Source organism: Botrytis fragariae (assembly GCF_013461495.1).
Source record: "Botrytis fragariae strain BVB16 chromosome Unknown tig00000795, whole genome shotgun sequence".
Taxonomy (NCBI): Eukaryota; Fungi; Ascomycota; class Leotiomycetes; order Helotiales; family Sclerotiniaceae; genus Botrytis; species Botrytis fragariae.
Window position 1 is genome coordinate 956662 of NW_023501011.1, and position 22314 is coordinate 978975.

The 22314-nt window shown below is 42.8% G+C and overlaps 6 protein-coding genes across 6 annotated transcripts; 4 read left to right on the forward strand and 2 right to left on the reverse strand.

Annotated features, from left to right (window-relative positions):
• Positions 1 to 1242: 1242 nt before the first annotated feature.
• Positions 1243 to 2121, reverse strand: Bfra_007213 (putative exosome complex subunit rrp46 protein; the record flags this gene model as incomplete). Its single annotated transcript, XM_037337587.1, has 3 exons — positions 1243 to 1662; positions 1714 to 1871; positions 1932 to 2121. 3 exons carry the CDS (start codon positions 2119 to 2121, stop codon positions 1243 to 1245), a joined length of 768 nt encoding a protein of 255 aa, XP_037186967.1.
• A 273-nt stretch (positions 2122 to 2394) lies between these two features.
• Positions 2395 to 3690, forward strand: Bfra_007214 (putative serine threonine-protein phosphatase 2a activator 2 protein; the record flags this gene model as incomplete). Its single annotated transcript, XM_037337588.1, has 1 exon — positions 2395 to 3690. One exon carries the CDS (start codon positions 2395 to 2397, stop codon positions 3688 to 3690), a length of 1296 nt encoding a protein of 431 aa, XP_037186968.1.
• Positions 3691 to 10035: 6345 nt separating this feature from the next.
• Positions 10036 to 14072, forward strand: Bfra_007215 (putative c2h2 finger domain-containing protein; the record flags this gene model as incomplete). Its single annotated transcript, XM_037337589.1, has 2 exons — positions 10036 to 13621; positions 13999 to 14072. The coding sequence occupies 2 exons, from the start codon at positions 10036 to 10038 to the stop codon at positions 14070 to 14072; spliced, it is 3660 nt and encodes a 1219-aa protein (XP_037186969.1).
• Positions 14073 to 14932: 860 nt separating this feature from the next.
• On the forward strand, positions 14933 to 16760 carry Bfra_007216 (putative mfs monosaccharide transporter protein; the record flags this gene model as incomplete). Its single annotated transcript, XM_037337590.1, has 4 exons — positions 14933 to 15083; positions 15145 to 15903; positions 15961 to 16053; positions 16108 to 16760. 4 exons carry the CDS (start codon positions 14933 to 14935, stop codon positions 16758 to 16760), a joined length of 1656 nt encoding a protein of 551 aa, XP_037186970.1.
• A 1449-nt stretch (positions 16761 to 18209) lies between these two features.
• Bfra_007217 (putative cytosolic cu zn superoxide dismutase protein) lies at positions 18210 to 19029 on the reverse strand (the record flags this gene model as incomplete). Its single annotated transcript, XM_037337591.1, has 2 exons — positions 18210 to 18682; positions 18741 to 19029. 2 exons carry the CDS (start codon positions 19027 to 19029, stop codon positions 18210 to 18212), a joined length of 762 nt encoding a protein of 253 aa, XP_037186971.1.
• Positions 19030 to 21829: 2800 nt separating this feature from the next.
• Positions 21830 to 22263, forward strand: Bfra_007218 (uncharacterized protein; the record flags this gene model as incomplete). The annotated part of the gene is made up of 3 exons (XM_037337592.1): positions 21830 to 21867; positions 21932 to 22082; positions 22186 to 22263. The coding sequence occupies 3 exons, from the start codon at positions 21830 to 21832 to the stop codon at positions 22261 to 22263; spliced, it is 267 nt and encodes an 88-aa protein (XP_037186972.1).
• Between the last annotated feature and the right edge of the window lie 51 nt (positions 22264 to 22314).

The following is a 22314-nucleotide window of genomic DNA, read 5'->3' on the forward strand; positions in this document are numbered from 1 at the left end:
AGTGTAGGGTTTCGTGTCTGGTGATTAGTTTCTACAAGGTGATAGTGATTTGGCGTGCAGAAGAACGACACCAAAATAGTCAGAGAAATAACAACAAATGAAGATTAAGATATCTGCCCGTGGGAAAGAAGGCCGTCGTCTAAATTCGGAGGACCGATCGGTGGGAGAAATAGAAGAGAAGTAAATCGATGCCGAATAAAACAAGCAATACCAAGCCAATATTAAAGTAGAAATGTGCTCAAATACAACGGTTCAAATACCCACAACTGAAAAGAGAAAAAAAAAGAGGCAAACAAAGCGCACAAGCTACCGGAGCTTTGCTGAAAGAATTGAGTACTAAAAACGACAGGTTGGTCTGATGAAGACTAGAGAGAGAAGAGAAAGGATACTCCCACTGACAAGACTTCCCTTTCTATATAAAGTGAGTTAGTCTAGTTACGATACCTCTCCAGATTCCTTTCCTCGATATCTATCTTGTTTTGCCTTCACAATGGGACGCTGCACCTTCGAACCCGGTTACAGCTGTCACTCCACTCTCCACTATGATCATCAAATATGGAGGCGAGTTTTGAATCTCGAAAGGATCCAAGCTAGCGTTTTCAGTCGGGGTCCAAGGTCAGCATTAAGCATAGGTAACTCGCAATACCAGTAACATAAAAGGTACGAAGATACAAGCATGGTGTTTGATATCACAAAATACTATCAATTGCCAGTGAGCATGATAATATTGAAAGACTTATTTCATCGCGTATTGATTTTGCTGGCGAGTATTGTATTATTATATTATAGATTTCATCTGATCAACCTGTGGCTCGGGAGTTACTCTCGAAAAAGCACAAAACTCCCTACGCAAAGCTGCAATCGCAATTGAGTACTTCCTGGGCTTCGCTGTCTGACTCGACTTAGAATACTCATCTCCAGTGAACGTTTTGAATTTGCTACCTGTATCGGGAATGGCCGACGGGGGCATGAAACGTGGGACCTTGACACGTTGTATCAGATACCCGATACACACATCCTTTAATGCCTCGGATAACATTGTTTGTTCACATCTCTCCCGCAATTGGTACTCAGGAAAACGACCTTGGTCCCAACTCAGATCGCGTTCATAATTCGTTTCGATATGCGGCACCAGCCCTCGTATGCATTTTCACATGTGGGCTTCCCTGTTCCCGTATCCAAGATGAAACCATATTACGGTCCTGACGTTTGGATGACAGCGGTAACATTGATAGAACATTTTCAACCTTTCCAATGGAGATCAGTAGCAACCTTTTCTTGTACTGCAGATTTGACGAACATCATCATGCTTGAAGGTGCCTCATTCTCAAGCCCGTCTTCATGCATGATATCGTCCTCCGCCAATCCATGACCTTTGCAGCATAGGCCCTTTCCGTGCTCGTACACTTCCTCCCATTCATCCAAATCAAAACTTCCCTCACTTTCTGCAACAAGAAGCTCCCCGTGTGATGTGAATGCTAATACATGGACTGAAGCAGCATCTTGACAATCCAGAGGAGTGGGATTTTCTATTATAGTTGTGCCTTCCTCAGTATTCTTCAAGGCAAGCAATACTGATGTCATGGTCATAGAAAGCGGTATAGAAGCGGATAATAAGGTCAGAACCGACGTTTGAAGGAGGGCAGGGAGTAAGGGAAGGTTCTGAGTGATCATTAGCAATCGAAATATAGAATAAAAGTGTGGCACACATACCGAGCTGGCCTGTACAAGTTTTGACCAAGCAGTATCATTTTCTGGTGTACTTGTGATCTGTAATGTAACTTGAATAAGGGTCCGTGGAAAATTGTGGATGAGGATTATTTGGCGCAGAGAAGATTGAAGGATTGCTTCAAGATGTCTTTCCCTAGTACCTAAGACATGATCAGTTCCAAGTCCGTCAATCAAACAGTATTCCTATCAGAGTTACGCACCTCCAACACCAGCAGCTGGTCTCACTATGACATCTATAGCCGCTTCTTCTGGTAATTCATCACGTCTCTGAACTTCAATGGGACCGTTTACAGCGCCAATGATAGTATAACCATTTTGTGAGAAGCTAGCGGAACCATCTACTCTATGAAGAGGCGATAGTATAGTTGTGGGTTCGGTTGAGCTGACCATTTTGTTTTGTAGGGGGGACGTAGATGTGAAGTCCAAATTTATTGTGAATGCGATTGAAATCTTCCAAAGCTTGAGCAGAGCTTCAATAATGAATGCGCTTGCACTGTTGAAATTGAATTGCAATTTTTTGTTATCGTTATCGCAGTGTGCGCTAAACACTCCTTGGGAATAGCCTAAAGTCCCCAGCAGTGCCGTGGGGTCGGTACCTTTCGAGCTTGCCATGCCACTTTCTCTCCTTCGTAATCAACATCAACAATATCAAGCATTTACAAGATGTCTTCAACCACAGAGCACATACAGAATACAGGGAATGGAGTTACTACAGGTATTCCCAGCCTGCGCGATCGTCTTCCAAAATTAGAACCTCGAAAAAAGCGAAATGCACCATCGAATCCTCTTCCCGTCCCTGAGACCCCAGATCTACCATTTCCTCCAGATCAGTCAAGCTTGAAATTCTGCAAGCCTACGAGACGAATCCTATCACCGAAGGATCATGATCTCTTCCTTCAATCTCCTACTTACAAATTGCTCTTAGCATTTGTCTTTAGTCTGACAGATTCAGTCATCGATACACCAGTCTCAGCGACTACTAAGACCGACCTCAGCTCCACCGTTACCACTATTCTCGAAATATTAGATAAGGTTGAGGATGTGGTACAAAGAAGTCCGCCGGAAGAGCAAGGTGATTCAAGATTTGGTAACAAAGGTTTCCGCGATTTTCTTGATTTAGCTACAAAAGAGCATGGTGGATGGCATAAACAATTGGGTGTTTCATCCGATGAAGCTATCGCCGAAGTCTCTACATACTTTTTACAATCTTTCGGAAATCGCACCAGAATCGACTATGGATCGGGACACGAGTTGAACTTTATGATATGGTTATTGTGTTTATATCAACTTGGAATAGTGACTCGTCAAGATTTCCGCCCGCTGGTCTTGAAAGTATTTACACGATATTTGGAGCTTATGAGGACTATACAGAAAACGTATTATCTAGAACCGGCAGGGTCGCACGGAGTATGGGGACTCGATGATTACCAATTTCTTCCATTCCTGTTTGGCGCTTCTCAACTTTTACATCATCCGTACATCCGTCCTTTGTCGATTCATCAAAATCTTATATTGGAAGAATATGGCAATGAATATCTGTACTTGGGACAAGTTAACTTTGTTAATAGCGTTAAAAATGTTGAAGGACTGCGGTGGCACAGTCCAATGTTAGACGATATATCTTCAGCGAAAAACTGGACTAAAGTTGAAGATGGTATGAGAAGGATGTTCGTGGCCGAGGTTCTCAAAAAACTGCCTGTCATGCAACATTTTCTTTTTGGTTCTCTGATACCAGCTGAGGATGGTATGAGCACAGAGGAAGAGTTCGGAGTTCCCAATGAAGAAGATGATGCGGAAGGGGGAGAGGTAGTCGTCATGCATGATGGAATGAGGCATGTTCATCAAATGAATAGTTGGGGTGATTGTTGCGGAATTAAAGTACCGAGTAGTGTTGCGGCAGGCCAGGAAATGAAGAAAAGGATGGGAAACGAAGGTTTGAGAAGAATACCCTTTGATTAAGATATGATACATAGTTAAATCAAATCAAGCTATAAAGTAGTATCAAAGGCTATAAGATTACTATTTTGCGTTTGCGTTTTAATTTGGCATTTCTACCCCTCGTTTGAAGTTCGCCAGTTTCGGTTTCTAACGTAGAGTAAAATTTCATCTCGTTGCGTTTCCCAAGCCCTCGACAAGCCTTCCAAACCTTTTGGGCACACATATAAACATACCTTTCACCATATATGGTCTAATTCATATTCCAGATTCAAAAAACCGCAGCGTGTGGCACATACAGAACATTCGTATCGCATCTCATTTTCTATTATGATTTAGATAGCTAGCTGTATTTGCAAAGCCTTGATAGATACCGGCCGGCATATAGACAATCTCAGCCTGATACTACCCCTTGTACACATCTGGCTTCCAAATCATTGTTCATCTACTAAGAAAATATTTACCTCCTCACTCGGTATCACGATCATGACCACAAAACGACCCTGGGCATTTTTTTCCGGAAAGGACAGAGCCCCCCCCTCTCTTTCCTGATTCAAAATTGAGAGATTATTCTCTTTTCTATATAAATTTTTTAACTCGCGTCATTATGATATGACTAGAATGTCATAGGCTACAACTCTACATCAACAGCCACCTGAACATCAGCGAACCTGCTTAAGCTCGTCAAAAGCCTCTGGGATAACCGAAAAACAATGGATACAGGTGGTCAAACACTAAGTTGCAAATTGGTTCCGGCTGTCAGAACAATGGTATATGTTTATTCAAAAAGCATTGTCTGGAATAACTTTCCATGGGACGACGTTGTCCTAGATACAAATCCCGAACTTTGGTGGTGAGATTTCGATGCGAGGATTTGGAAGTTAATGGCGAAGTGTTACATTCGAGTGGCTTTTACGACCTCCAAATTGTGAGATCGTAAGATAGAATGGGAAGCCTGTGGGGAACTTTTTGCTCTGCGAAGTACTAATATTATGCATGCTCACCTTTTTTTCTTGGCATCGTCATTACGACGAAATGGAATACGTATGCGTTGATTGTAGCTAAAATTTCCGGATGGATGGAGAGATATGAAGTGTATACTTTGATTGTGAAGGGGAGCTTTGGGGCAGGAGAGCTGCATAGTCTAGAAGAGTGGATGGGAGGGTTTTGAGAATTATTGAAATGTGGGAATGTAGGGCTTGGGTCTGAGGAAGTTATGGGAGATTGTAGGGAAAGTATGTCTATCGTGTCTAGTTTGGTGTCGCAATTTATATGGGTGTGTGTACTAGGTAAGCAGTAGAATATATAGGCTGTACCATTAAGCTATCATGCTGCTGTGTTATCAACCCCGCAGAGAATCCTAAATTCTATTGTTCTTGAGGTGTTGATACTGGTATGAACTCAAACTATGGAATGTAAAGCAAAGTATTGATTGTAATTTATAGGCATTCATTTCTCCTACTCTATGGAACTGTGCGTTCCTTTAGAAAGAGCCAAGAGGATACATTCTATCAAATATATCTTTTTGGCCCAAATGACTAGGAACCACATTTCTGATGAGTTAAACTTCAAGATGGATTCAAATTGATGAATACCATAGATTGTCATAGGGGCTTTCCACCAATGCTCATGGCGTAACAAAGGGTAATCATGCTACAGGTGATGCGAGTGCGAAAGTAAATAAGATAGATACTTTTATTGAATAGAGAATTAAGTAAACAGCTCCCGGAAGAGCGAGATAGCCGAGTTGAGACTTGGAGTTGGAGAATGTTGTATTGAAGGAGTTACAGGAATTGGCAAATGAAACTCGTTTTTAAAGTAGCTAAGTTTGAGGCTCAGTGAGATCAACATGTATTCACTATCACTATTTGAATTCATGTAGGTATTCATCCTACTCAACACCATGTAGGTGAACATTATAGACGGGGGAAAGGTATTTTCTTGAGCGGGAAGAGAAGAGATTTATGCTCATGACGCAAAAATTGATTCATTGATGAATTAGACGATGAAAAAGAAAGTTTGATGGTAATCTAATTACCTCATGGAGTCCATCCACACGTGAATTTTCTTCTCACAGATCTTGACCATCTCTAAGGGTTTATGCATTTATCAACTTCATTTTGCTACATGAAGATACACTATAACAGCATCAAGGTGTTTTGACCACTTTAAACCTTATTGAAATCGAATTTGATTGAAGGCTTGATAATGTGATGGAGTAGATCTTGGGATTTGAAGATTCACAATATGAGGGAATGAGGAAAAGAGAGGAGATTTGAGAATGTTGGGGCTACGAAGGTTTGTTGGAGAAAAGGGGAAGGAGGAGACGAGAAGGTATATCATAAGATGAATCCTGCGTATTAGGGATATGAAATGAAGGGTTTAAGATAGGAGTGAAAGATGTGACGCGAAAGCTGTGTTTACTTGATAGTAAACTACTGGATGATTGCTTCTGGGGTGCAAGGGTTTGCTATAAACTGATAGATTTGGCCACTTAATGCTTGAACGAAAATAATGAAAAAGCAGACCATCATCTTCACTGTGAATTTAGAATGATCGCGAGCGAGGAACCCTTTGAATATTGAAGCCGAGCTACAAAGATATTTGGATCGGACTATTCATAGAAGATCAAAGACACTTTGATAATATTCAATGGTCACTGTAGAGCCATTTATTTCAGGATATGCACTGGAAGAAAAGAGTGAGATATGTGATCGACTACTTGGTTGAAATCATCATCGAACACCACCAGTGGGTCGCTTCGACCCCTTCTCCTCTGGAAACAATACTTAGACCGAAACTATACATCAAGTCTACCTGATACTTCTCATCTTGGAATAAATCTGGAGGCGAGTGAACATATCATACATCTGATGAGACCAGAAGTTTTTGTGAGAGTTACATTTTCGAATATAAGACTTGCGATGGGGGGAGCCTAGAATTTGGCAAGGGAGTTCTGATGTTAGCTGAACACGTACTTCTCTTGGACCCCAGATATTGACTCGATCGCGGATATTGATCCGGTCTCATCAACCAGACTCACGTTTTATGTCTTCGGTTGCGTATCCGATGAGCCCGGTAGGATTCTGTGTAATCAATGCATTGAGCCATCGGCATGTACTCTTCGACGATTCCCGAGAACCTGAATTCTGCATTGAAGGAGAAAGACATTATGAATTATTCGGACTGTCAAGTGTGAAGCATGAAGCAGTGGGGTTGGCAGTCAAATCATCATTGACACATTTCTTGACCGAGTGCCGGCCGCGGTTCTACCCCGCACCTTCCATATCGGACATGTTCCCGAGCCAAAGAGCAGTGCGGGTAAGAAGCAAAGAGTGTTTATTATCATCGTCACTTGAGCGATGAAAATGGTAAAAGTAAAAGAGATTCAAGAAGACAAATACCAAGACACAGGTAAAGAGTGGGATGTGATCATGGCAGAAATTTCTTATAACAACAACATGTAACAGTAAATAATATGACGTGAAATTTCCTCGAGGTTGAGTTGCCGCGGACATGTCCCTTCATTTTCTAAACTTCCCTATTACGGCACTTGCTTGTGAGGAATGTAAAGACTTTGATTTCATTCAAGAAATAAATCTTTCAACTATTGGGGTCCAGATTCTAAATCTTTTGGAAATCCTAGATCCGGTCCCATTTTAATTTTTCGTCCTCTCAGATTTGTTCGGTGAAAGGAAAGAGAAATGCTCAGCCCGTTGTGGGGGTGGGCGAAGCATTCGGTCCTCTGAACTTTCACCGCAGCAGGAACGCCATATTGCTTGTGAAACAGGCTGGAAGCTGGAAGACGATATGTGTGGATCACGAGGACAAGGCTGTTGATAGACGACTGTCAGACATAGAGCCAAAGAACTAAACTGAAGAAATGGCTACGGTGGATCAATTCAACTGTAAAGACATATTGCTAGATACTATCAGATCGAGGCTATGCAATTATTTTATTGAACTTTTAGAATTTATGATTGGATATAAAGGGAAGAATCGAAAAGAGAACATCGAGGGGATTGAGCTCCCAAGGTTTTTTGTTTGAATTGATCTGATCCACCTTGTTTGTACTTGGCGGCTGTACGGTTACGACAAGCGAACAATGAAGGGGCATGTCATATAAACTGGTATCTTGGCCATTCTTGATTTCTTCTAAGCTTTAGATGATCTCGATTGATGGGTTTTAACCATGCCATCAATTTGCTGGTGGAGAATGGCTCGAAAATGCGTCGCGACTTTCTCCCTCCGTCGTGTGTAAGCGCCCACGGCCCTTGTGCTTACGGCCCCATCTTGAGGTCCCCCATGACAAGACCTTCCTTTCGCTTGAAAAAGACCAATTAATGATTATTACCTGTAAGACTTAAGCCTCTTGAAACGTGAAGCCAACCCATTTTCTCCCAAAGTAACCTCACTGGACCGACAAACCAATTAGATATTGGGATTCTCTAAACATTTCTTAGCTGTCTTAATCGGGATTGCACTTTAGATGCAGGAACTCGGAAGCTCATCTTCGGAGGGATGAGAGGGCTTAGAAGGAAGGAAGAATAAAGTGAACAGGAAGGACGCTTGGGTTCGACTGTTCGAGTGAATAATGCATTTGCTGGCTGTGCAAATGTATAGAAATCCCGAAAGACGATTGAAAAAAAGGGTAAGTTTGGATGAATAGTTCCTTACATCATAAAGTGTACACAGCCGCTCTCTCCGTCATACCTATTATGCCAACTTGCTATGTCATGTCACGAAAAAGACTAGGACCTGGGAGTCTCGGGCTGATTCGAAGCTTGAGTTGAAAGAAAGAATGCTTGGTCTGCCTTGCTCCAGTAAATGGGGTTGTATACCTTGAGCTGTACTTTGCTCTACGGAGCAGTTGAGTAGGCATGAAGATGATGGTTGGTGACTTCTAATTCCAACAAATGTTGAAGAATGTCTCGTTTTCGACACCCTTGATGAAGGTTTATGACCCTTTCATACCTCGTAAATCATCATGGAGTTGCAGAGTCCCTTGAACATTCCCTTGCAGATTTCAATGGCAAATGATTCTAGCTATGGCCGAATTGATGGTGTTTGATCATGATCAGCCCAAGTAGAGGTGCCTACCCACTTGTGCGTTTCCACTCTCACCCAACCCACCTAACCCACTCTTTGTACCAGTATCCATCAGATCGCCTGCTTATCTTTTTATATTTGTGCTGGGAAGATTGCGCGCAGTCGAGTCCTCAAGGTCGTTTAATTTTTCCTTTCTCCTCCACCATTCAACTTTGCTCCACCTGCTCGTCTTTTACTAGACTATTCCTTTTTCCATCCAATGCAATCTAGCTTTTCTTTGAATTGTCGCTGTTATTGCTTCAGCGTCAAATTTTTCCATTTGGTCGCCAAACTCCGAATTTAATCGCTGGCCCTTGTTCCTGGGCCTGTGAATCCGTTCATTGTCCCGCTGGCCAAGTCCCTGTCATCTTGCTTAGCTTTTAAAGAAGCTCGCGGAAACTAGGAAATTTATAGACAGATCAAGTTAGAGAGAAGAAATAAGGCTTTCTACTATCATTCCCCATCTCTCTGGAACACCAACAACAAACAACTTCAACATTTTTGGATTCGCCCTTTACGAGTTTCCTTCCGTCCCCTCCGTCGATGTCATGGTTGGTTAATGCTTGAGAAAATCTATTCTTTCTTGACCTCAACTCAATTAAATACAAAGCCCACCCGCCACAACCACCACCACTCTTCCCATTAGATTAGATTTCTCATCACTGGAACAAGCACTGCTTGTGTCGAACCTGGAACACTGCTTATCTTAGCCTTAGCGCCTAAAAGTTAATCGCTGCACGCCCCCTCAGCTCCAAGTCCTTGTCCTGTCGATTTAGTACCACACCTCCAGTTCCCGCAAAAGGGTTTCCTCACCCCTCCGACACCTCCTCTTTCAATCGTTCATCCTCATTCCTTTTCATCTCATCCCATACCATCTCACAGGAGCCTCTACATTTGCTTTCTGTCAGCTCACCCACATCACCCATATTTTTATCTTTTCTCGCGAATAGAACACATTCGACTGCTAGTTTTATTTTATCCTTACGGATACTATATACCCCCCAAACTTTCAACATTCCGAATCTATTTCTTATTAGTTCACATTGCTACTTCATTGGTATCATCCAGCGAACCAGTTCACCTCAATTGCAGTTTTGTGACCTGCATATAAGACCTGCAATACCTGCAACACCGATTCCCGAGGCTGCAACATGACCAGTACCTTGCTCATTACCTGTTGACCACACTTATAGCTGATTAGGCCTACAATAAGAAGACCACAGCTTTTTATACATATCGTACCCCCAAGAAATACATAGCCTCCTATATTCTCCACACGTTATGTCTTCATACACTTCCATCTCATCACATTTAGTCGACGCTCAAGTTCAATACTCACGAGAAGAGACCGACTCGCTCTGCCTGAATACACATCACATAGCCAACACACAATTTGATCCTACTCTCCTGTCTCCGTACAATCAATCGCATACACTCAGTAATTCTACAAGTCCATACAACATTGGTAGTACACCAGTCGAAAGTCTTTCCGAATTTAGCAACTTTGGTAGCGACTACAGCGAAATCGAGGACGAATTCCTTGGAGTGGACTTCGACGCCGGCGTGCAGCGAATAGACTCACTACCATCTAATCTTACAACATATCCGACGGAAGCGTATACAAAAGCCACACATCAGGTATCTTCGAATACTAGGAGTCAAAAATCACCAGAAGCTCTCACAGCTTCGAACTATCCGCTCAGCCCAAAAAATACAAGTATTCCAAACACGCCCTCCCCTAGAAGTGAGGCGAATGATAAGATCCATTCAAGAATCACACATCACGAAATAGAGATCGACAACGAGATTAATCAATTGGGATTTCCATTCCCAGAATTGACATCGACACTTAATACACTGCAATTGACACCAGAGAATAGCGGCAGCAGTCGTACGAGTGCTGAGGGATTTGAACCGACCGGCATGGCTTTTCGTGCCCACAGTCCGCATGTGACTGTTTCGCATTGGGCTGAAGAACAATCTTCGGCTAGGCGCAATTTTGCGCTGAATGTGAATCAAAACAGGGAGCCAGTTAAACCCAATTTTGAAGATTATCAATATCCATCCCAGAGTTTCGATCAGAGCCCCAAACCGACCGCATTGCGGAATGATGAAGGACTATGGAGTCCGAATGACACAACGGGCCTGGCGGGATTAGATCCTGAAAGTCGAAAAGCGTTCTCCGGCGCCGAAATTCCTAATCTGAAAGAACAAGAAGAGCAACGGCATATCGATGACACGAACATACAGGTATACTTATGGCGCCAGAGAGGCAATTCAGCCAGCGATCCAAATGTGCCGAGATCTAGAGAATCGACTTATGCTGTACAAGTTGAGCAGGCTGAAGTTAATTTGGCACCGGTGGACGATGCCGCAAGCATTAGAGAGAATAGGTTTCTTGATGGGCAAGTTTACTATAACATCAAAGGCGACTCCCCAACTGATGACGATGTGAAATTGATGAGCCAAATACGTCAATTCAATGATGCTCCTGCGCTACCATACATGACGGTCACCAACTTTCAAGCACCAGCTACGGCAAACGATGCCATTCAAAAGTGGAATGGAAACGCAGATACTTTCTCAATAATCTCACGTGCAGCAACTTGGGGCACGCGACGAAGAAGTGAGCCAAGCTTGATGGATTATGACGCCGTGGCCGACGGTAGTCTCCTCAAAAAATTATCGATCAAGCCAGAAAGGAAAGGATCAGGGCGTTGGACTAATCTTTCAAACTTGGGACAACGCGCTGTTACTCGCGTGAGAAGTAACAGTAATCTTAACAAGAGAACTCGCAGCTCTTCAAACTTGCAAGATTCTTCAATGGAAATGAAGCAAAAGCAAAACAACTCAAACAATCTAGCACCACCACCAAGAACATCTAGCTTTGGCAAGAAGCCAACACCAAGTCTCAACACTGCAATAGCTGCAATTTCTGGAATCGGAACTGCAGTGGGTACAAGTGCACACCACACCCCACACACTCGTAATGGCTCTATGAGTGCAGCATCTCCGAAAAGCCCCCTTTTAAATCTACCCTTCCTTCGTAAAGATAGCGGGCGGACTAGAAGTAAGAGCGATCTATCGATTCGAGAAGGCGGGTCTGCTACTTCGATATCTGCTATTGGTGAGCTCTGGAAGAAACAAGGTGGCCCACCTATTCCAAGTTTGGCTCCTCAGGTCGAGCCTGAGTCTGAGGATGATGAAGATGATGAGCAAGGCGATGAAGGTGACATTAGAATGGAACCTACTCAATCGGAACCAATTGTTCCTACTTATGAAGGTTTCAAGGAGCACGTAAGGCGGCTAAATCCCGACATGGATACAAAATTCAGTTGGCTTGTCAGTCGCATTGCTCATCAGCAAGAAATTCGATACAAGAATCTTCTTGATCAGCGGGTGAAACACATGCAAGCCATCATGAATCAAAATTGTTCTGCAAGACCGCATTGCATCGCATTGGGCGGAAGTGCTACATTATATGATGCCAAGGGAAAGAATCGAGAGCATGACCGTAGTGCTGGTGGGCTACAACTTGTCACAGACTTTTCCGACGATTCGAACCCTGGTGATGGTGCTCTTTCTAGCGAAACTTTCCCCAAAGGTGTCCCATTACCACCAACTCGAAATCTTCCTGCGGAATTTGAATGTCAATTGTGCTTCAAATCCAAGAAATTCCACAAACCTTCAGATTGGACAAAGCATGTGCATGAAGACGTGCAACCATTCACTTGTACATATGATAAGTGTAGGGAGCCCAAATCATTCAAACGCAAAGCCGACTGGGTTCGCCATGAGAATGAGAGACACAGGCATTTGGAGTGGTGGATATGTCAAATCGAAGATTGCACACATCCTTGTTATCGAAAGGATAACTTTTTGCAGCATCTGGTTCGTGAGCACAAATTACCAGAGCCTAAACAAAAGACAAAAGCAGCTATCAAAAAGGCTAAACATACTGAGCAAGCTTGGGCGATGCTAGAAAGGTGTCACCACGAAACAACAAATAAACCACAGGATGAGCCCTGCAAATTCTGCGGCAAATCCTTCACCACTTGGAAAAAACTTACTGTTCATCTGGCGAAACACATGGAGCATATCAGTTTACCAATTCTTCAACTTGTTGACCAGAAGAATGTCGATGCTGATACGATTATCAGCCCAATCGAACAAAATCTTACTCCAATAACTCCAATGGGCAAAACCAAATTCGAGGAGTCAAGTCCTTATGGCATGGAAAGCATTTCACCCAACATCCCCATGGTACCTCAATTCAGCGCAGGTTTCCATCAACCTGCATTTTATTCTACGTCTGGCCCTTCACCGACGTATGTCATGGGAAACTCAATGACACACACTCCAATGGTGCAAGGAAACCCCAATGAACAATTTCCACTATTTTCCAATGCCAATGCCAATGCCAATGCATATAGTGCCCAACAAACAAACCAACCACGACAGTTTCGCTCAATGAACTCAACTAACCTTAACAATATGCATCATCCTACGCCATCATATATTAATACCGGCTTTGTCAGCAATAAAATCGATCAACCCCACTCAGCTTTTGGAACTATTGATACTACCAGTAGCTTCATTCAAAACAAGGTTGATCATCCTCCCCATTCTGCCTTTGCTTCAATCGGTCCCGATTCTTTTCAATCTCAATCCAATCAGAATTTTAATCAAACCCCTCACTCCGCTATCGGGTTCTCAATGAACCAACCTTTCGTTACGACTTCCCCTCCAGTTTCAACATATATGATGGATCAAAATACATTTGGCTTCGATTCTTTGAGTGTGGATCCCATGTCCAACTTTCAGCAAGTACCCATGAGTCGTGCCCAGGGTAGCTCTTCCTCCTATGGTCAATCCCCTCAAAACTTACAGCATTCTCCTCAAAACATAAACATGCAATATTACGCTCACCAATGATGAATGGCATATCTCTTGCTCCATATGATTTCTTGGCTCCACGGAGCCTCTTTCTTTATTTCTTTCTTGGGAAGCGAGGGGGGATTTTCGGTTTGCTTTTATGGGTCTTTGAACCGCAATGCCCTTCCTGTATTGTAATTGGATATACCTCTTTTGATTTCATCTTTTATCGCATAGATACCACGGCATACATGTCTTTTTCTTTCCTTCTTTCTTGGTTGCTATTCGTTGATGTAAAAATTGGTGTTGATCTGGGTGAAATGCTACGAATAAACACCGAGTTGATTCACAGTACTAAGGATCAATCAGACTTATTCTATGACGAGGTTGCGAATAACTTGCATCTTTTTGTCCATTCTAGTCGTACTCGTCCAATGGACTAAAACTTAGTAATGAAAGAGCTCAATTATGGCTGGCTATTAGTTCATCCATGTGACCTTTCCTCTTCAATCAAGCATTACTTTCTGCTAATAAGTTCTTATAAAACCCTTGGTTTATGAATGATTGGAGCCTAAATTGTAAATAATTTAGCTTTAAACTCAGTTGAGAGAAATCGATCGTTTTAGCTCATGCTAAACTTTCCCCACCTTGGCTAGTGCCAACGGTTGTGGCATATCTTTAAGACAACCTGTCAACTCATATTTGACTTGCGATGAACATTTTATACAGCTGTCATGTTTTTGTAGATTTGCGAACCTTTTGATAGGTGTCAAAGCATATCATGAGGAAGGTTGGCAATGTAGATGTGAGATTATGGAAATGAGCGGAACTCTCTGTGGTATACGAAGTAGTTCGAGCCATTTCTTTGACTTGGAGATCTGAAAACTAGCTTTGGGGTTGAGCTCTAGGTAATGGACTAGCAAGCGATTCTAGCCTAATAGTCTACGCTTAGTATTACTGTTATAGTCAATCCTACACGGGAAAAAAAGCCAAGACTATGGCCGAGCATCCTGCCCCTTAAAGCTCACCATTAAGAGACATAGTGCTATGCAAGACATCAATTTAGAGTTTTCCCAAGTGGGGAGAACTACTTTAGTTTCACGTTATCCGTCATTCATCGAACCATCAAGGTCATGCACTTATGCTGCACGTCATGTGGATAAAGTGGGTAAAGATGGCTTTAGATGATTTTGCAATCTGGCGTATCTCCGCATTTCAATGGCTATATAATCTGAGCATTTTCTCTTCACCTCGGTCCGCTCTATATTTCATTTGAAATCAACATCTATAACATATTCCAAACATGGCAACCAATAAATCGAACGAGGACAGAGATGTCCATCCGCATGACAACCCTCCTATTTCTTTCACGGAAAAACTCAGATGTTCTTTCCCTGCCACTGGTGGTTTCCTCTTCGGTTACGATGCTGGTTACATCAACGGCTGCCTTGGGAGTAAGTTCTTTCTAATTTTCTATCTATCCATGTATACATGTTAACCACCTCTCAATAATAGTGGATTACTTCAAATTGGCTTATGGCGAGCCCTCAACTGATCCGTTGGGCTACATGGGCTATATGTATCCTACCTGGGGCAAATCTGTCATAGTTTCCTTACTCTCCGTCGGCACGTTCCTCGGTGCCCTTGTCTCTGGCTACTCGTCTGACAGATGGGGCCGTCGTAACACTATCCTCATCGGTTGCGCTATCTACTGTGCCGGTGTCGTCCTCCAAGTCGCTTATCCGGTTATTGGTATGCTGGCTGCTGGTCGTGCTATCGCTGGTTTTGGTATCGGTTTTGTGTCTGCCAATATCATTGCCTTCCAAACGGAGATTTGCCCCCAGAAGATCCGAGGTGCCTGTATTAGTGTCTATCAATTTGGTATTACAATCGGTCTTCTCATCGCTTCGGGAGTCAATCAAGGTACCAAAGATATCCGAAGTAACGCCTCATTTCAAATTCCTATCGGATTGCAGTTTGTCTTTGCAGCTTTCCTTTTTGTCGGCTTGATTCTTATTCTCCCTGAATCCCCAAGATGGTATCTCTCCAAGGGAAGAGAGGAACAGGCCAAGGCAGCTTTGAAGAGATTGCGTGGACGCGCTGATGGCAATGTATATCTTGAAAGAGAATATGCGGTTATGATTGAGGATACTAGGATCGAGCGTGCAAATGGTAACGGTGCATGGAAAGACCTCTTTGCCGGGGGTTTCCATCGCGGAAGCAATCTTTATAGAACCTTCATCGGTACAATGGTACAAATGATGCAACAACTAAGTAAGCCATCTCTGTACCTCAAGTATGATCTTAAAATGTCATTAACCATTATTATAGCTGGTGTCAATTTCATCTTCTACTATGGCACAACGTATTTCGCACAAGTTGGACTAACCAGTGTCTTCCTATTGGCTACAATTACAAACGTTGGTAAGTGAATTTCAATCCCCGAAAATTATCAACACGTAAACTAACACAGCACAGTAAACGTTCTCTCAACCCCCATCTCTTTCTGGACCATTGAAAGATTTGGCAGACGTCCGCTTCTCATCTATGGCGGCATCTTCATGTCTCTCTGCGAATTTATCATCGCCATTGTCGGCACTGTGCTCACCGATAACAAAGCCGCTCAATGGGTCCTTTTTGTCTTCGTCTTAGTCCACATCTTCTTCTTTGCCAGCACTTGGGGTCCTACCGCCTGGGCGGTATCTGGCGAGATGTTTCCATTGGCTCTTCGCGGTCGTGGAGTCGCTCTCAGTACCGCCTCGAATTGGTTTTGGAACTTCATCATCGCATTCGTCACCCCATATTTGGTAGGCGAAGAAAATGCGAATTTGAAGGCTAAGGTATTTTTCATTTTCGGGGCTACCGGTTTCCTATCTGCTTTGTTCGCTTATGTCTTTATCTATGAAACTAAGGGTCAGTCTTTGGAATCAATTGATCGTATGTGTGCGGATCCTCGCGCCAGAGACCCAAGACATAGTCCGGAGTGGACAAAGAATGGCAATGGTGTTATGAGTGCTGAGTCTACTGGAGCGGGTGTTGAGGCTGGACAAGGAGTCTTGAGTCAGAGGACTCAGAGTAAGCAAGAGGAAGCGGTTCATCTGGTTGAGAAAGAGAATACCGCTAGTCGCTAATTTGTGCTTTCTAACTTCGCTTTACATTTTGTGTTTGATATAGATATGGACGTTTGACATATATAAATACATACCCAATTAATATTTAATCTTGGGCGGCGATTGGAGTTCAGGAGAAAGGGAGAGGGGAAAATTGAAGGGAAGATTGGAGGGTGTTTTGATAAGTTGATTTGATATGATATGTTAAATACAATTACTTTGTACAATAATAGTCTTAATTCAGTCATCGAACTCTCCTCTCACGAAGATCTTCTTGTACTAGGATTGTCATAGTTTCCAATGAAATTCTTGGTTACTGCGAAATTCACATTATCTTCATGTATAGATTGTTTATGGGAAAGAAATCCTCATTCTCTTAAACATGTCACCGTCGTACAGATCAGGTCAAGAAGGTAGAACATTATTCGAATATCGACTCATACCGTATACCTCAATAAGTGATCATATATCTCTTAAGGACACATAACTTAAGCGCAGCCAGGCCTTCTCCCAGAAATCATAGAATATGAAGAATGAGAAGGGTGCTCTGTTTTACTTCTCTCAAGGGAAGATGTTGTGATTTGACAATCGAGGTAAACACATCCGAAGTTGGGAAGATATTCCAGCAGGGTGTATTTTATTTATTTATTTCATTCTTTGTCTCAAAAAAAAAAACCAAAGCAAAAAATCAGAACAAACATACGTTAACATTCAATTCAATTCAATTCAGCACAGATACCCAGTACCAAGATTCGAAACAAACTATCTATCCGACTTTTCCACCAATTCGTCGATATCAATAAATAACAGGGATAGGCATGAAAAGAAATGTGAAGAGTTGGAGATTGCCAAGATGGCTAAGAAATGTGAGGACTTCGGATGTTTATGTTTATGTTTATGTTTATGTTCAGATAGAATGCGTAGAAGGGGATGTTTGCTTCGAGAAGAAGTGTGCTAGAGGGGGAAGGAAATGCTTGGCGAGTGGCGCGGAGGGGAGGAAGAGAGGGCGTGGGTGGTATTTGGGACTTTGGTGGATATACCTAGGTAGAGAGGTGGAGCATTTGAAAAATCTTGAAGAATCGAAGGGCATGCGGAAGATGTAGTTTTGTGGATCAGAATCAGAATGCGAAGATACTATCTACTCAGACATACGACAATTCATAACTCCAAATCTCCTCATAAACCGTTTGTATTCTCAAGCATAGGATACCAGACGGATCAAAGCCAATACGTTTATGAATTATGCACACATCCCTACCTAATCAGCAGACAGCTATCTATCTATTATCTAACCACTCCAGTTCGCAATTACCTCTGTAAAATAACCATTTCTTCCATTATTGCAGTTATTAAGCAGGCCTTGTGCCGGGTATGATGGATATCTTGAACGCCAAAAACTCCACGTCTCTCTTTTCCTCCATATTATCATCGTCATTTTTGTTTTGAAATATCATTGTAGATATCACCTGCTCAAAGCGCGAACACCAAAACAGCACCCATGATAGCTATCAAACTGCTCTGAACACTGATCTTTCCAGCCGCGCCGGTGAATTGTGCAGGTCCACCAGTACTGGTAGCAGTTCCATTTGCACCATCTCTCGTGCTGTTCGCGCTTCCCTCATAATCACCTCCTACAACACCATCCAACAAGGTAAAGTTCGCACAGGTGATTCGGGTAGTGTTTCCGAAATGAACAGTCAATGAGCGATTACCGAAGAAACTACCCAAGCCTTCGAGTGTGGAAGCAAACTCGTCGACGTAAGAAGCTTGGAAGGGATCTGAAGTGACTTTGCCGTGTTTTCCAGAGAGATCACCCACTTGACAGGTTTGGGGAAGGGAGGAGTTGCAAGCGGGGGTTTCGCCGCGGAGGAAAGGATCGAGATGGCCGAGGGTACCGGTGCAGTTTCCGTCCGAGGGAACGGGATGGGCGTGGAGATGGTAGACTAAAGTGTGTGTTAGTGAGGGGAGGTGGAAAGATGGCTAATCATGCGAAGTACTTACCGAATGGTCCACCACTGGTGGGGAGGTTAGAGAATTGAACTTGGAATTGAACACCGATGCCATCAGGGTTGGCAGTTGCGGAGACAGATCCTTTGATGTTACCACGTGGGTCATCAGGGTTGAAGAACTCCATATCTGGAAGGGTGGCGACATAGATTGGACCGACTGGATTATTTTCGGGGATGGTCGCGTTGCCCAAAGTACCGGTTATTGGGAAGGTTGTTGTTTGCGCTTGCGCAAGACCGAGGAGTGCAGTTACAAGAACTGATGAGATCATTTTTGAATGCATCTTGATGGTGACAAGTGATTTAAGTATATGTGAAACTTTTAAACAACCAGGAGACTTTCTTAACGAAAAGTGTTGAACTGAAGAAGAAAGGTCAGTATTTAAAGTTATATAAGCTTTCGCGTGTAAGTAAAGACTCACATTAAGAGGGAAGTGACGTTAGATGTGAATGGTGTCCAAAGCGAAAGTGTTCCACTACTCAAGAGAGTATTGAAGAAATTGTATGAAGGATTATAATTCGAAGAACGAAGGTAGTAGATAAGTAACTAAGTGTTTTGAAGAGGGGAGGGAACAAAGGTTTATGAATCACAGATTGTGGATCGATCGTGCCATCCCAAGGATTCACTCTACAAAGATCAAATTAGGAGAGTGGATTAGGTAGCCTTGCCAAACATTACCCTACCGTTCCACAAAGCTTTTGAAGGTGCATATCCTTTGCAAGAAACTTGCTGCGCCATTCTTTATCCAGCAAATCGTTGGCATATCTGCAGGCACAAGCGTTAGAAATAGTGGGCTAAAGTTGTACGCAATTCAAACACTTTGATTGTGGCCCGAAAGCCACGGCCGTTCTCACTACTCGTCTTTTAATGAGCAAAGACGATCAGGTCCGGTACATCAGAATCAATATAGCAACGCTGTTTCAATTCAGTGGAGGTAGATAGCATGGGAATTACTTCGGATTTTTTTGCAGATTCTGCTTGTTTCATCATTTCGTTGCTGCGACCTCCTAGCCTTGATTCTTCTGAAATTGATCACCATGTCAAATAGATTGGGAGTGATAAAAATGAGGTTGACTGCTAGCCAGGATCAATACCTCAGTGATACGTATCACCAATTCGCTGTAGGCAATCATATTTATTTCATGCCAATGTTGATGCAAATTAAAAGTAGATTTGAATATCTTCCTGCTGGTATCCAATAGCATTATGATATGTTACTCCATGGTTCATCTACGGTTGAAAGAAGATTTGAGACATGGATACAATATGTCGAGATTTGGGGTAAGGCTAACTCGCTAAGGTTAATTGGTTAAGCTTTTCGTTTGGTTGATGAAACCCCTGAAATCCGAGCGTTTAAAACCTTGCGCCAATCATTCGGGAATCTTTTTCGGGAACACGAGGATTAAGGGAACGCTTTGATGGTTGGCAGGATTTCTGGATGCTGGTTTCTAAGCCAGAAGAGAATGATGGTTGATCCTAATGATATGAAAAGTGAATTGGAATACCTTGTGTTTGAAAGTACCGCGCGCTACTCTTCAATTTTTTCAAGCATTTTATTATCTTCATCTCAATGTTTCGTTTCACAAATTCCATAGTTATGATATTCGTTGGCTGTCTGTGGTCCGTGATAGTATCACCATCAGTAAACATGCCAGATGAAGAGGCGCAGTAGTGAGTATATTGATAGTAAACGACCGCATGTCGTTAACGCCGTCGTCAATTCCGAGGACGAATGGGTGCTGGACTTTATCGCATGTTCTCATCAAGCAATCAGGATTCACCAAAATTCAGCCTGTGGAAGGCTCTAAAGATACCGGGTAGACTGCTGCCGAGTCCACCCACCATTAGCTTTTCGATACACCAGCACAGAGGCGGCGTTTCATAAACAAACCCTCTATCTGAGCGAAGTGCGAGATACGAGCGATATACCACGGGTTCTTGGCATCCGTCTGTTCCAGCAATGGCTTGTGAGTCAAGCTTTTGAAAAGTCAGTGTCCGTCATTTCGAGCTTTTTGACAGAAGCTTGGCCAAGATCTGCAGATGTTGTTTATCCAAACAGATCAGACCATTTATGCACAGGTAGGCATTGGGCGATATTGTCTAAATATATAAACAACAATTGGTGACGTTCACAGCATCGACCGCTTTACTGGAAATGAGAAAGGGGCTAACTGAATCGTTGTCGAGAGCATAACATGTTGGCATATTCTTTTCACAACACGATGCGATGGGACTTCGTCTCATCAGTTTCGAATAAAGTAACATAGACCAGCGATCTATAAACTAGATGTCTGATGTATAGGTGACGACTGTATGCCTGAGTTCAAGCTGTGGCTGCGTGGTTTACTCCTGTTTAGATAGTATTGTCCTCACAGTCCGACCTGAGGTTCCATCGTGGTATGGTGTCTCAAAGATTTCTCAAGGCCAATCGGAATCAATTAGTAGATTTGCATGCCTGTAGCATTCCTGTGTAAAATAAAGTAGTATCTTTGACCATCTGATACTTGAGCAGTAAAATGAAGCCTTTGTGCTAACCGAAGTGAAAGTAGAAAGGACCAAGGAACAGAGATACAATATGGAATGATCGAATCATCATGATAAGACAGACGTAGAATTTCCTTACAAAACATATCACGAGAAAAGGACCATTGGAAATGTCTCGAAATTTGGCTCTGCAACCAGAATTTAGGACCGTGTTTGGATACCCTCGTGATGGATGACAAATGACCATCATCAAAAGCTCATTGTCGATAATGTGGAATATAAAGAACAAGAAAGGTGAAACCCTGGAATTGTTATTACATCATTGGATTCATAGAGTGGGAATAGACTTCTGATCAATTTGATATAGTTAGTCTTGCGGGAAAAGAATACTGAAGTCTGAATCTTCGCGAGGAAGTAAATGCCAAGACTTGCTCCTAAGCTCCGACTTGCCGACTTTCGACGACACTTTCAATTCAGGTCCATCAACCAACCACCAACTACCAACTTCAGACTCTCGCACCCTTATCACGAACCTCACAGAGTTCACCTCTCTCTATTCGCATCTATTCGCTCATAACAAAAGCTTCAACACCACCAAGATGAAGCCCGTCGTAGGAGTAATGCAAGCTTGGTCTTGGTTCGTGCCCTCATTGATTACTGCCTAGCCTTTGTTTTCCATCAATTTCTAACTAGTGCTGTAGCATCGTCATCTCAGTATTTGCCGTCATCATTCTCTCTATCATCGGCTCTCTCTTCAAGAGCAACAATCACGCACTCCTGGGCGGAAAGGAGGACCCCGAAGACGGGGCTGCGGTCGCCGCTACGGTCTTTTCTGCTGTTGTTGTCTATGCGGTATGTTTTATTGAAGCTCTCAATGATTCCTGTTCAGACAGTTATAAATTCTTCCCATTCATCCGCAATTCCGTAGCTAATGTATGTGTGTGTCCATCAATAGGTTTTCATCGTCGGTTGCGGTTTCCAAGCTTACCTACATTTCCGCGACAATCGAAGAGGTGCTATTACTCTTTCTTAACAAACGATTGGCCATTAGCACTGGTATATATGAGTTAGGCATAGAATTTTG